The sequence below is a fragment of the Ambystoma mexicanum genome, chromosome 9, assembly GCF_040938575.1.
Source record: "Ambystoma mexicanum isolate Mex_15411 chromosome 9, UKY_AmexF1_1, whole genome shotgun sequence".
In the NCBI taxonomy this organism is placed as follows: Eukaryota; Metazoa; Chordata; class Amphibia; order Caudata; family Ambystomatidae; genus Ambystoma; species Ambystoma mexicanum.
Window position 1 is genome coordinate 1080098131 of NC_090931.1, and position 15446 is coordinate 1080113576.

At 44.4% G+C, this 15446-nt stretch overlaps 1 protein-coding gene across 1 annotated transcript in view; it reads left to right on the forward strand.

The window, feature by feature from the left end:
* The first annotated feature begins 10630 nt into the window (after window positions 1-10630).
* The window catches only part of CYTIP (cytohesin 1 interacting protein), a 181678-nt gene continuing 176862 nt past the window's right edge, over window positions 10631-15446 (forward strand). The window contains exon 1 of the mRNA XM_069616405.1: window positions 10631-10871. Coding sequence (XP_069472506.1) covers window positions 10698-10871 — 174 coding nt within the window. The 5' untranslated portion in view covers window positions 10631-10697. The remainder of the gene's footprint in view (window positions 10872-15446) is intronic.

Below are 15446 nucleotides of genomic sequence, written 5' to 3' on the forward strand. Positions count from 1 at the left end.
AGGAGAACCTCTGATGGGGAACTACCTGTGGGGAAGGTCGGAAACAGCACTCACTTCTATCCACCAGAACACAGGTTATTTAGCAGAGCTTAAAACAACAAGTGTCTAAACTTAAAGACACTCCCGTCCCCTGCACACCTTACAAGCTGAAATAAATCAGTCAAATTTCATAACATTTGCACTTTTATATATAGAAAGAATTGTCAATTTAGAACATAGGTAACAAAATATCTTAATAAAAGTACAGAAAAAAGGTATCAACTGACTTCCAATAAGGCCAGCATGAAAAACAAATCAAACCAGACAAAAAAATAAGCTCCCAATTTTGAACTGCAGCTTCAAGCTCTACGCGTTTCGGGGACTATCCCCTTCTTCAGGAGCAAAAATATCTGCAAGTATAGATATATATACAATTAGAGGACATCTCACATAACATTAAAAGTTTGGACAAACTAAACACATTAAATAAAGAGAATACATTAAATAATTATGTACACATAAATCCAACCACAATTCTAAATAACATACACAAGTGGTTGTATATTCACAGTGGTACAACTGGTATGGCTCCAAATGTAAATCTCAAAATGCATTAAAACCTAAAACACTTATACGTATGTACCTCACAGTGGGAATGTTGTCAAAGAAAATAGAGTCTCTGTCTGTGCATCTGTCTGTGCACGACGTACACAGAACCAGGATCCATGCGAATACTCCTGCCGTCCTCAACAAGTGAAATGTGATTGCTGAACTCTGGAATACCAAAGCATATCTATCAGCTCCAATTACACGTAGTTAAATCACCAAACCTTAATGACTAAACAACTAGTTCAAAAAACACCTATTACTCATTGGCAACTAATCTGTGCAGCTCAACGATCACCAAAATCCACAACCTTGTGCCACCACCTCATCTTTGTGCCAACACATCAACTTAAAACAGAAATTTAAAAAGCCCAAATCCTCAAAGAAAACCCAAAATTTAAATTGTGCAACTCTTCCAACATATATTATTTACCTAAGGCAAATCAATAGCCAATCCAATCCAAATTCAGGACTTCCAGTACCCCGCATCCAATGTAAAGCATCCTGCTGATTATAGAAATGTATAATGCAACTAAAAAACAAACACAAAATATACCATTTACAAACTAACACCACCTTTCCAATACAAACATACATAAATATAAACACATCCACACAGCTTAAAATTACTTCCAGAAGCGCACCTCTTCACCTCAGATTCAACGGCTCCTCTCCAATTCACACGTAACAGTTCCCAACCCACAACACACTTCCTGGCTCATTTTATACTGTTTCCTGGTAGTCACATGATAAAGTCACGTGACCCGCCGGCACTGAATACTAAAAGAATGCACAAAACTCCCTGCAACCTGCCAAGTACACAGGTAATGCTAACTAGGCACACAGGTACTGAGTGAGTAAATCAAACAAAATAAAAAAGACACCAAAGATGAATGTGTGTGTATTTAAAAAGGAGATAGACATAGAAGAAAGACTGCATTTTTGAAAAAATTAAAAAAATAATAAATAAGTGCCTTAAAACTATTGCTGTCCATCAACCATACTTAACTACGCGGCAAATTCAGAAATAACCAAGTAAACTAGTTATGCACTAAAGATAAATGTGTGTGTATTTAAAAAGAAGATAGACATAGAAGAAAGACTACATTTTTGAAAAAATTGAAAAAATAATGAATAAGTGCCTTAAATCAATTGCTGTCCATCAACCATACCTAACTACGCGGCAAATTCAGAAATAACCATTTGCCGCGTAGTTAGGTATGGTTGATGGACAGCAATTGATTTAAGGCACTTATTCATTATTTTTTCAATTTTTTCAAAAATGTAGTCTTTCTTCTATGTCTATCTTCTTTTTAAATACACACACATTTATCTTTAGTACATAACTAGTTTACTTGGTTATTTCTGAATTTGCCGCGTAGTTAAGTATGGTTGATGGACAGCAATAGTTTTAAGGCACTTATTTATTATTTTTTTAATTTTTTCAAAAATGCAGTCTTTCTTCTATGTCTATCTCCTTTTTAAATACACACACATTCATCTTTGGTGTCTTTTTTATTTTGTTTGATTTACTCACTCAGTACCTGTGTGCTTAGTTAGCATTACCTGTGTACTTGGCAGGTTGCAGGGAGCTTTGTGCATTCTTTTAGCATTCAGTGCCGGCGGGTCACGTGACTTTATCATGTGACTACCAGGAAACAGTATAAAATGAGCCAGGAAGTGTGTTGTGGGTTGGGATCTGTTACGTGTGAATTGGAGAGGAGCCGTTGAATCTGAGGTGAAGAGGTGCGCTTCTGGGAGTAAGTTTAAGCTGTGTGGATGTGTTTATATTTATTTATGTTTGTATTGGAAAGGTGGTGTTAGTTTGTAAATGATATATTTTGTGTTTGTTTTTTAGTTGCATTATACATTTCTATAATCAGCAGGATGCTTTACATTGGATGCGGGGTACTGGAAGTCCTGAATTTGGATTGGATTGGCTATTGATTTGCCTTAGGTAAATAATATATGTTGGAAGAGTTGCACAATTTAAATGTTGGGTTTTCTTTGAGGATTTGGGCTTTTTAACTTTCTGTGTTAAGTTGATGTGTTGGCACAAAGATGAGGTGGTGGCACAAGGTTGTGGATTTTGGTGATCGTTGAGCTGCACAGATTAGTTGCCAATGAGTAATAGGTGCTTTTTGAACTAGTTGTTTAGTCATTAAGGTTTGGTGATTTAACTACGTGTAATTGGAGCTGATAGATATGCTTTGGTATTCCAGAGTTCGGCAATCACATTTCACTTGTTGAGGACGGCAGGAGTATTCGCAGGGATCCTGGTTCTGTGTACGTCGTGCACAGGCAGATGCACAGACAGAGACTCTATTTTCTTTGACAAAATTCCCACTGTGAGGTACATACGTATAAGTGTTTTAGGTTTTAATGCATTTTGAGATTTACATTTGGAGCCATACCAGTTGTACCACTATGAATATACAACCACTTGTGTATGTTATGTAGAATTGTGGTTGGATTTATGTGTACATAATTATTTAATGCATTCTCTTTATTTAATGTGTTTAGTTTGTCCAAACTTTTAATGTTATGTGAGATGTCCTCTAATTGTATATATATCTATACTTGCAGATATTTTTGCTCCTGAAGAAGGGGATAGTCCCCGAAACGCGTAGAGCTTGAAGCTGCAGTTCAAAATTGGGAGCTTTTTTTTTTGTCTGGTTTGATTTGTTTTTCATGCTGGCCATATTGGAAGTCAGTTGATACCTTTTTTCTGTACTTTTATGAAGATATTTTGTTACCTATGTTCTAAATTGACAATTCTTTCTATATATAAAAGTCCAAATGTTATGAAATTTGACTGATTTATTTCAGCTTGTAAGGTGTGCAGGGGACGGGAGTATCTTTAAGTTTAGACACTTTTTGTTTTATGTTTAACACATGCTCCAGTGTCAGGGCGTGCATTCCTCCCCAGCACCCAGAATTGTAATAAAATTTCTCTAAATAGTTATTTAGTTTTTGAGTAATTAGGTGTGCTCTGATAGATACTTCTTTTTGTTATTTAGCAGAGCTGCCATGTTCTTTTCGTCAATAATACACCCTGGACTACAAGCTTATGCAAATGCTAAATGGCTCCAGATCACCCGATGGGAACTAATGATGACCATTAATTCAACAGTGAACGGATTCAACGCAATAAAAGAGGAACTACGAGCGGTGAGAATGGTAGCACTACAGAACATATATGTATTGGATCTCCTCACAGCGATGGAAGGTGGAGTTTGCGCAAAGATAGGACAATCATGCTGCACATTTATTCCTGCTAACGATGCCGACAATGGTACACTGACCGAAGCAGTGTCACAGCTGGCCCAGATGCACTCCAAAATGATGGAAGAAAGTAAAGGAGTGAAGAAGCATGATAGCTGGTTTTCATTGTTATGGTCATGGATGCCATCATGACCGTCGGACGGGCTGAAGATTATAGTTGGATGCATAATACTGGCTGGAGCTGCATTGATTATAATAAGGTTTTGGAAGGCCAGGAAGGCACGCACTACAGACGAGATGATCGAAATGGTCGGTATGCACCCTTTGATGCCAACTGATGATGACCAGCACAAAGACACCATAATAAAGGAAAGAGAAAAACTGCACAGACAGATCATCACCAACCACCTAGACCCACCATCCGTAAAGCTCGAAAACCCAAGAAACCCGAGAAGCTACATTGGAAGATGGGTATACTGCAAACCGGGAGGAAGTTGTGTATATATGTATTGGTCATTTGAGGACCATGTCAACCGCTATGGACAACTGGGAGGAGTGACTAAAATATAGAGAGTAAGAGGCGATAGAGAAAAGGATATGTTTGTGGTCGACAAGTCGACCAGTGGGGGGACTGAAGTGGGAGAATGGGAGAAAAGACTCCCCCCAATCTCCTCGCGCCCCTGGCCCAGAGGATCGCGGCCCAGACACCCGCCACGAGATGAATTTGTCTATCTACCAGATGACCAAATACCCTGGTACAAGAACATATGGATGTGCCCACCAGCCTGCCCGCCAGCCTGCCCTACTCAAGCCGACACCTGCGGCATGGATGAACTCGACTAAGCCCTTCCACAATAAGGACCTACATCGTTAGAGATACCATGATGACCTAGCCAACTGTCAAAACACGCGTGCAACCATGCACACTGGACATTCCCACACCAATCCACACGAAGAATATACTCAGTGCTATGACGTAGGTGACTGACACACCCACTGACGTGCATCTTTATTATTTTTCACATAGGTTCTCCGAAATGCAGAAACGCAAGACGCACAAAGCACTTGCTTACATGCTTGCTGATGCTTCTCCCGACCCTTGCATCATGATGAAAATACAACGAAGACATGATACTGCCTATGAAGCCATGTGACACCGCAACATAAGTGCCGTGCATTACACATCCCCACCTATGAACCAGGCCCAAGTAGGCCGCAAGCAAGAGCCGCCATGAACACTGAGCGAGCAAGAGTACAATTGCTGACCCTGCAGAACGAGCCCAGCGAGAGCTGGCTGCCAAGGGAGCGACGTTGCAACTCATATGCTACCAGCAGATGCCAAGGTCACACCTGTAAGCAAAACCAGGCACGCTGATGCAAATACAACTTTAAATGTGCAGAATTCTGCCTGAGCCACGGTCTCTCCTCACGTGACCAAGCCAAACCTGACAAGGAGCCAGACCCACGAGGGAGAAGTCGCCTGGGTCTCACGTCTGGGACACAGGCTGCAACAATGAAATGACCCAATGGACACCTACAGCGATGGGAATGGTCTGCTCTCAGGCCTATGAGCAAATCCACGCATTGTCTGCACGAACACATAGTTACATATTGTTGCAAATGACAGTTACACCGCGAGCTGGGAACAACGATGGTCCCAGGCTGGGGGGCTCGCGATTGGATCAATCAGAACATGGGGCACTCATCACTGACGCCGCTAACATTAGCCAATCATTAGGGGTCTTCGTGTAACAATTTTCAAGTATCTAATAGAAGGGACAACCCAAGTATACCACCTGACTGACCCTTAACCACTAACAATCTTCTCTATACGTATGCTATACTAACCCTACCACTCGAGGAACCAACCCAGAGTGGCAATAGGTTTTTTGCTAACTTTCCCAGGTGACGCAAGTAGCGTGTCATACTGAGGCAAAAAGGGGCCTGCGAGCCCCACGAATTTCGAGAGTCTGGACGGACGCGTACGATCCTAGACCCATCCCTGCCGTTGTTCAATAAACAGCAGAATCACCTTGCTTCTTGTGTGTGTCTCATACTCATTTTTGGGAAACACGGGAGGAGTTGGGGCCTCCCAGCCCAGAGGTCCGCAGACGGCCCAGCCGACCCCGGGAGAAACTCCCCGATAGGCCATTGAATGAGGCAGCACCTAATACACTTTTGATTTGGTATTATATGTTAGGCTGTGTACTGTGAAAGAGCAGGTCAAAGTAAATTGCAGTAGCAGCAACAGCTGCAAAGAAGACCTTGGAGAATAGGAAACAACAGTGTTCATGACCGAGACTTGTTAAACAATGATCGATTAAATACATATATAAATACAATAAACATTGCAAACCTTTGATGGAGCTTACTACTTTTCTGAAGGATGAAGGATGAAAGACCAAACAAAAGCTGTGTCTCCAATGGGAATGAGGTTCAAATCTTGGGAGCTTGCTCTGTGAAGCTTTTGAGACCTCTGGTTTTTAAGTTGAAATATCATGTGAACAACAGAGAGTTAGCTCAGAGGAGTGAAGATTTCTCATCAGAAGACAGGGAGCGCTTTTCAAAGTCAAATGAGAGATGCGTGGGTCAATGCCATTCAGGAAAATCTTAAACTAAATCCAGTTATCAGACAACTGATTTAATGTTGCAGTGAAGAGGTGGAATTCAATTTGCAATGCGCAAAGATCAGCCGCGCAGCAGAATTTTGTACAGATTGCAGGAACTTAATTCGATACATGGGAATGCAGAATAGACAGAATTTACATAATAGCTATTTGAAATCACCAGTGATCCCACCACTAGCTTTTGGAGGTACTAGGGATCTATAAGAAGATTGGCCTATTGTTACGCTACGGCAACGAGGGGCGATCTTGCCAAAAAACCCACGATCATGGATTTCATTCTGGCAATGTTACAAGTTGCCTTGGAAACTGCTGAAGCCACGTTCGCGTTCCACTCAGCTGAGTGGACGTGCTTCGCATACTGGGAAGCCACGCCCCCTTGTTCATGAAATCCTGCAGCCACAGGAACATCACTGCTGCTAATTGAACGTTACTACGTCCTTTCTCGTAGCCCGCTTCCGGCTCTGTTTTTCTTCTTCGGATTACCCTCCGCGGACTTCTGCTTTTGATCCTACGTTACCAGACCCTGGCTTTGTGTACTGGACTTTACTTGGATATTCCCTACGGACTTGTTGCATCATTTCTTTCTCCATATGAGCAGTCACCTTGCTGCTGCACGCTCGTAGGAGCCCATCCGCGCAGTCCCGAAGTGCTTCCGGCTCTGTGGTGCTCTTTCCCCACCCGGAACCCTATGGGCACCATCTTCATGGCACTACGCTCGTAGAAGTTCTCCAAAACGAACCAGAAGTGCTCCAGGCTATGCGACAAGGACCACCTAGGAGCAGTATCAACAAGACGCGTGGTTTTCTTTCCCAAACCAACTCCCGTAAGTTTGTATTTTGTTCCTCTTCCTTATCCTGTACGTACCTTAAGACTAGGAGGCACCAATCTCTCCTTTCCATCCCTGCATACTCGAGGTCTAGTGCTTTCTTATCTCCGCATCAATCACCTGATTAACTTACCAACAAGCTTAGAACTGTACCAACAATCTAAGAACTGAACAAACAATTGAGAAACTGTTTCTACTGTTTAATGAAGTGCATTAACGAACGCTCTCCTGATTATGCACCAACTCGGTTCTAGTGCGTCCCTTGTGCCGATCGGGTTGTCATTCCTATACTAACCTTCCCATTTTATTATTTACTCCTGTCGTTGTCTTCAATTCCTTTGGAACTTTTGTTTCTTCAGTTTCCACCTCTGACTTATCTACATCCACTACCTCAGGTATCAGCTGTTCCTTTTGTTCTTAACAGAAACTTTGAAAACGCCTTTAAGGCATCTTTCTTAACCATTTCTGTATTTTCTTGCAGCATTGGTCTAGTAGTGCGTTCACTCCCCGCTCTTCTGCACGATAGACCGCTCTGTCTGTTCTTATAGAAACAGCAGAGTGGTACATCGTGAAGAAGAGCCCCTCACTAAGAGGAAGCCTGATTCATTGAAATCAGGGGATCTGGTTTTCTGGAAACCCTACGCCCATTCTATATTTCGATCCGGGTTTGGGATCACAAGAAAACCTCCCAGCTTGGTGAGTAACACCTATGTTTTCGAATCTTCGACCTGCTTATTTGTCATTTCAGGTTGAGATATGCTTCTCGGTTTTTGACACGTTCTGCTAATGTGGAATAGTGGCCCAGAAGAGATGTGGGAGCAGGGATATGAAGAAGATGAGAATGACCTGGAAAGAGCAACTCTGCCTTTGAGAAATTGAGTTCCCTCATCCCCATGCCCCCGATCTTTGGACTGTGTTTCCTGTACAGCCCTTCATAGATGGCCTCCATGAAACAGCATTAACAGAAGACCACACTGCAAGGGCAGGGCAGGGAGTGCATGGCACACAGTGGGTGCTGAAGGCAAAAGTCCAGGCTTCCAGTGCACAGGTAAGTGGTTCGTGGAGAGGGAGGATTGGTGAAGGGGGTGGTGGCCTGGCAGGCTAGAGGGAGAGGTGGGGGAGGAGGCAGAGGTGAAAGAGGAGCTTCATGTGGAGGTTGGACTGGGGGCAAGGAGATAAGGATTGCTAGATGTCACAGGAAGAAAGAGTGGGCGCGGGGCAGAAGTGTTTGGCGTTCAGGGGTGAATTCCCCATATGGGCACAACATCCCACCACTTGGAAACTGTTCCGAGGGGGGTCTAAAAAAGGCAGTCTTTTGTAGGAGGAGCCTCAAACACGTGGGATAAAGACCTACAACCAAATCTCCTCCACTCACTTGGCTGAGGGCAGTGGAGAGGGGACAGAAGTCCTGCTGGGGGCCAGACTGTGCGTGTCTGCAGAAGTGTTGGTCCTAAGATCTAGGCCATTGAGGAGTTTAAACACAATAAGCAGGTACATGTTAAAAGGAGATGTATGGAGAAATATTTCTTTAGATTGAAACAAACTCATTGAAACATTATCCAGCTGTGAATTGTTTGTGTGATTATTGTCATGTGCCTGTTTATTTCTATTTTGATATACACACACTAGCAGTTATAACCGTTTTTCTTTTTCATTTATAAAGCCCACCAACAGCCCGAGGGCATCGAGGTGCTGTTATATGCAAGGACGGCTTAGTTATATGGAGCCTATATATTGTGTTGCATATAGGGACGTTACATTACGTTGAGTGCTGTTATAAGGCACATTAGATTCCATACTATCAGTAAAGGAAGTTCAGCTCGCAGGTTAAGACTAATAGCAGTATCTTCATGGCTTTACGAAAGTAATCGGTTAAAGTTTCACATTCACACACTTGCTCAAGGCTTACATTTTTAGGTTTCTTTTCGCATTGGTTGCAATGTGAAACTGGAAGTTTCATTATTACTTAAATGTTTCTATGCTTCAGCAAAATGGTATCGCTGCAGGTGTAAATGTCTTTCGTGGGTAGCCCCAAAGCGATTGGTTCCTTTCTGATTAGCCTGGGTGGACAGGAGCGGAACGGCCCTCCGGCGTAGTGAACCCTCGTTCCTGTACATACACCAGCCTAGATGATAAAAAAAGGTCAGGGGACAAGGGGATGCTCTGGGCGCACCCACTGTCCTCCTTGACTATGGAAGCCCGAAAGGGCTAAGCTAAGCGTTTTGTCCACATACACGCACAGAGGAACCAAACAAATCCAGAGCGACTCCCTTCACATGGGTGACTTATGATAACCAATTTACCAGGTGCTGGAAACTCACAACAAGCGGGAGCCACTGATAGGTCCAGCCTAATGACAAGGGAGCAGAGACCTACATCTGGTGGATCAAGAATGGTGTCTCAGACTGACAAAAGTGCAGGCTCCATCCCATGGATCGGTCAAACCCTAGCTTGGTAGAGGTCTACTTTCCAGGTGGTTTCCGGAAATCCCTGACTCTGAACAGTAACCACCTCTTCCATTGTCTTGGAGATCTAGGGAAGCCCGGCGATGGGTGTGTACATGCCATAATGGGCGGGGTTGAGGGAAGGTTCTTTTAAGCGAAACAACGTGAAGGCCTGTTTCAGGCATGGTCGGACCCACCCTGCCCGATAGAGACTCATTGATTTCCTTGGCTATCCTGGGAGAAGCAATGGCGGCTTCAGTCTCTGCTACACATAGCGATGTGTTTTACCATTATTGCCGATGCCGCACTGGATGGTACTGAGATCAAAAGCTTTTTTCATGAGCCCCAGTAACCGGCTGTGTTAGGTGCAGGCTTTGTACCTCAGCTGCCAATTTAAAATGTTAGAAGTATTTTACCTGCCAGCAGAGGCTAACAGTGCGCCGAATACTAGGCACACGATGACCAGCAGTTCACCGTGCATGTTTGTTTTTTAGCTGGGGACGTTCTTTACGGGGACAATGCAAATTCGGGCCTATAAATACATTTACTATTGGCTTTGTCAGTGCTTGTGTTTGTATCTTGAAATGCAGCTAGGGACAAAGCAGAAAGTTGCTGCATTTTCTGTTCATTATTCAAAATTACCGGTGGCTATTATGTGTGTTATGATCTAGGCCAGCTGTTTCAAAGTGGTGCTTAGTGTTTGGGCATATATCTTTAAGTACACTTTATACAATGCAGAGGTGCTTCGCGTGATAGAAAAAGCAGATTGCTGTAACGTGAGCAAGATAGGTTTATTTGTGGTTTTGAGCTGCTCTTGGAACTGCGCAGACTGCACAGGAAGCAATTATTGGTCATGTAAAGGAAAACCACACAGGTCACGTGGCTCGGCGCATTTCTGAAATGTGTGATTGCTTGTGAAGTAGACGAGGTTCGCTGCTGCGTCCATTTCAAGGCGGCTTGTGATGGCCTCCTGAAGAGCACGCATCCAAAATGACCACGCGGACGAGGCTGACGGCGAAAAACAGCAGTGACCGAAGTGCAGAGGCCTGCCTGAGCCCGACCGGCCGATTCTTCTCTGCCCCAATGAACGACAATGAAATGGGGAACAGGAGTTTCCATAAAGCGGCACTCTTAGGTGGAAGTTTGCCCAGGACTCGCAAAAAGGTAAATATCACCTTTGTACTAATACTATGTTCGGAACGTTTTCTACGTGATTTGATGAACATGTCAATTAAGCGTGCATAACCTATTGATGTAATGGGTCAAGGCATGAACTGACAGCATTGTCAACTAAATATATTCGCCAGTAGTTCTCACAAACAGCACTTTTATGCGAATACACGCCCTGTGGCATCTAGAACAGACATTCATTTTGAACACTTGGAATGTGTGTATGATCTATTGTCTGATTGCCTTGCCTTGCCTTGTCGGCTGTGAGATTTGTTTCAATGCAGCTGCGTTTAGACCTGCAGGTGTTTGTCTGCTCGTGGAGGCAGGATGCGATGACTCAGGACAGGGTAGGGTGCTTGCTCAGAAGGCGGCCCGTTGCACGCTGCAAGGCCGGCATTATATATGTAGGTTTGCCAAGAGTACTAGAAGATGTACTGTGCCACTGGTCAGACAAACGGCGAAGAGGACAGATGGGGTTAGCGCCGTGTGGAGTAACCCAGCTTGATTCATCATAGTGCAGTGCATGTTTTGAACAAGGGGTATATAAATAAATAAAGATGTCACTGTTGTGTGATGTGTTTCTTTCTTGAGGTGACAAATACGGCATTTTATTCAATAGAAGTGTGCAGGCCCTTGTACACGGGCCAAAGTGTAGGTTTTCATTAACACAATAGGACCACTATATATGCTAAGCCTACAGCTCCCTCCAGTGGTGACAACAGGCAAAGCTATGCGAATTGGACCACTGCATTTCCTAAGGCTTCAGCTCCCTCTAGCTGAGCATTCTTTGCTTTCGGGCAGCCTCTACTGCGCATGACAGCATCAGACAAACATACATCTGGCCTTTCATTTTATTAAGATGTGTTGGGTCCCACTTGCATGCATGATACAGGCATTGTCTTTATATGAAAGTAAAGGTGAGGCAGTGCTAAGGCTTTAGTTTCAGAATGGAGGTGAGCAGGTCACTACAAAAGAGATGAGGGATTTTAATTTACTTGTGAATCATGCTTTTTGTTTTAAAGCAGCGTAATTTGCTGGTCCTACTTATGATGTTGATGTATTTGTAAAATCATGCACTCCAAACGCAACCGCCTAAAGCAGCATGCTAGAGGAGAGGAGTGCTACTTGCCTCCTTTGCGGTACATCGATGTGATAGACACTGTGTTAGGAGTGCTTCAGAACACCCTTCTGCCCACATGGCGTGTGATGGGCCTCTCCTCGCAGCAGGGGCTTGGATTGCAGCCCTAAAGTGATAATGAACAGCTGGATCTCATGCAGAGGTTTGGAGGAGAGCAATAGAAGACAGGATGAGGAAACCAGGAAGGGCGTGTCTTCCGGGATGCATGGAATTGCATGAGGGATTGAATGCCTCTCAGATCTTGCAGTGTTTAATTCTAGAGGTGGAGCCGAGCACCAGGAACTGACTTAACCTCTGGCATTGCTCTGGGCAACCCTCCAGACCATGGTTCTTCGCCTGCCAATCCATTACAAAAGTGTAAAGACCATATGCAAATCAGGCTTAGCCCAACCCTTAATGGGGACACTGCCTAGGAAAAGCAGCCCCTGATACTGCTAGTCTAAGCAACGGCGCTTATAATGCACTGAGGTATTTAAAAACACGGAATGTGCTATGGGGAGGTCCAGCCATAACTGATTGTCATATCTCTTCTACACAAGATCGCAAGCATCCCCAGGCATTTTACCGCCTTGTACGGCCTCATCAGTGAGGAGTAGCTTGGGTCTTTAGGCTCAGCAGGCACGGGACCGACTTTTGGGCATATCCGTCCCACTCTGGGTGACTAAGCAAAACAAATGAGGTGATGGCTGGAAGGCTTAGAATGAATTGTAAGCTCTGGCATTGCCCTGGGAAACCCCCAGACCATTTTTCTTCGCTTGCCAAGCCATTGCAAAAGGGTTAAGACCATATGCAAAACAGGCTTGGTCCAACCCCAAAAAGGGGAGGTCCAGCCTGAACTGCTTGGTCACATCCCTTTTGCACGAGACCACAAGCATCCACAGACATGTTTCAGCTTCATAGGGTCTCATCAGTGAGGCACAGCTTAGGTCTGGAGGCTCAGCGAGGCTCAGCAGGCACGGGACCCACGTCTGGGCATACCCCGTCCCACTCAGGGTAACTAAGCAAAACAAAAGAGGTGATGGCTGGAAGGTTTAGAATTCATCTTAACCTCTGGCATTGCTGTGAGCAACCCTCCAGACCACATTGTTTTTCGCCTGCCAAGCCATTACAATAGGGGCAAGACCATGCGCAAATTAGTCTTGGCCCTGCCTCAAAAGGGGCAGTCCAGCCCGAAATGCTTGGTCACATCCCTTCTGCAAGAGACCACAAGCATCCCCAGACATGTCTCCCCCTACTAGGCCCCTACTTGGATTAAGCACTTGTGACAGAGAGAAGGTTTGCTTCCAAGATGGAAGCTGCCAATTAATTCTGCTTTAGAGGTAGGTTGGGTGTGTGTCATTGATGATTTTAAAGATGAGGTAAAGGACCCTGAAGGTCCTTCTAGACTGGACAGAGAACCATTTAAGATTTTTTAGGCCAAATATGATCCTGGCTGCAGCCTTCCGCAGCCTTCTGGAGTCTTTGAGTTCAGAATGCTGGGAGTCAAGCATGCAAGGCATTGCATACAGACCGTCTGAGTCAATAGGACACAGCTTCTCCTGCAGGATGAAACAAAGGACCTATATTTGGAAGAAAGAGTTCTGCACAATTGCGCTCACTTGCATGTCGAGGTCCCTACTGCCAGCACAAATGAAGCCGAGGACACACACCTTTTCTATATGGCAACAGTTTTTTTGAAGAATGCTGGAGTGGAGCAGTCTCTCTGGCAGAATGCATATGGCCTTGCACTAGAATGGCTGTTTCTGAACTGTTGAGTTTAAGGCTGTCAGTGCACATTAGCGTTGCTAGCGCCCTCAGTCCTTTGGAGACATTGGATTAGGGTGCCATCAGTGTATCATTGGACTTGAAGTAGCTGTCCTCTGAGTGAATTCTGAAGGGATTCAACATAGAGGTTGGCCATCAGGGGGAGCAGGTGTGCCCTAAGGGCTGCCACAAGTCTGGGGTTAGACCAGGTCTCTTAGTCTCACACTGATTGCTAAGAATGATGAGGAGAGTACGAGGCACTGATTGGCTATTTCGTCTGTAGATTGAAGACAATGAAGTAGCATGGTGTGGTCCTTTGGGGCAAAGGTGGGCGACAGATTGTGTAGGATGACTATGGAGAGGCTCCTAGTGTGGCTGTGTTCCAGCCGGTAATACTGAGACGAGGATAGATCGTGGCACTCCTGAGGGGTCCAGCTGCGAACCTGGAGGTTTGTGGTTCTTTTGGGCCACAGGAGGATCAGGCAGGTGGGTGGAGAGAGTATTCCAGCGTATCCGAGGCCGCCCTGATATGGTGCTGATATTTATGAAGCCAGACACAGGTCAGGCCATTGCATCTGCGAGGAAAGCAGCAATGGTTAGTGGGCAGGGTTCTCCAGACAGACTCTGGGAGGAATTACTGCACACTTGCACATGCCCAAACACAGTTTGCACATGCACAATTACATGTGTGGCAATGCGAATTCAAGGCAAAAGCATTTGCACTGGTGCTGATCGGAATGCACACTTGCAAATGCAGGTTGCACATGCGCAAATGCACCATACATGATCTGCCACCATTGCCTAGCCTGGAAGATTTGAGCAGGATGTGGTGTGGGGTTTTGTGTATATGAGTGAAGCTGAAGGGGACTGTGCAGGGTGCGTGGGAAACAGAGAAAGCAATACACTAGCGATATGGGCGCTGTAAGATTTCACAGTCACCTGCTAAATTGGAACTTCGTTTCCTGTGTAGAAAACTAAGAGGCTGCTACAATTTTCTTGGGTTTGTGGAATGAAAAAGGCAGTGCAGGTGAGCTGACGGAGGACTGAACCATTTTGAAATGTTCCCATCAAAAAGTCTTCAGACTAGATCTGTGGATGAGGAGAGGTTGAGTCCAGACAAGAAGTAGAGGTTGGTGGATTTGAGGAGGTTGGATGGCCATGTACAGTGTCACCTGGCAAATGATGTCCATAAGTATTTAAAGTAGGAACAGGCCAGAGTCGGGCCTCAGTGTGAACAGTCTTCAACCCTGTTACCAGCATGGTGGATTGGAGCTCATATGTTGCCTCAATGCATGACTTGGCTTTGCAATTAATGAAAGTACTAGGCATCCCATCCGTGCGGGTTTCTTTTTTAGCGTAGACTAGCATCATTCACGATTTAAATGCACCGCAGCATCAAACATTTTGAAACATTTCTACAAGAAGGCATCATTCAGTGAAGCATAGCATAATTTACTATTTTAAAATTAATAAAAGGAGCTTCTTATAGTCCACTTTTTAAATGCAACACTGTGGCAGAAAATAATACACGGTTTTAAACATGATTAGCCCCTCAGGCATTAATTTGGTTAGTTAATTTCATCAGGATAGCCTCTGGTTATTCATTTTTAAAAATACAGCAACATATAATAGCATCACAATATTTTTAAAACAGACGGGGGTGACAGACCACCAGTCTCTGTATTAAA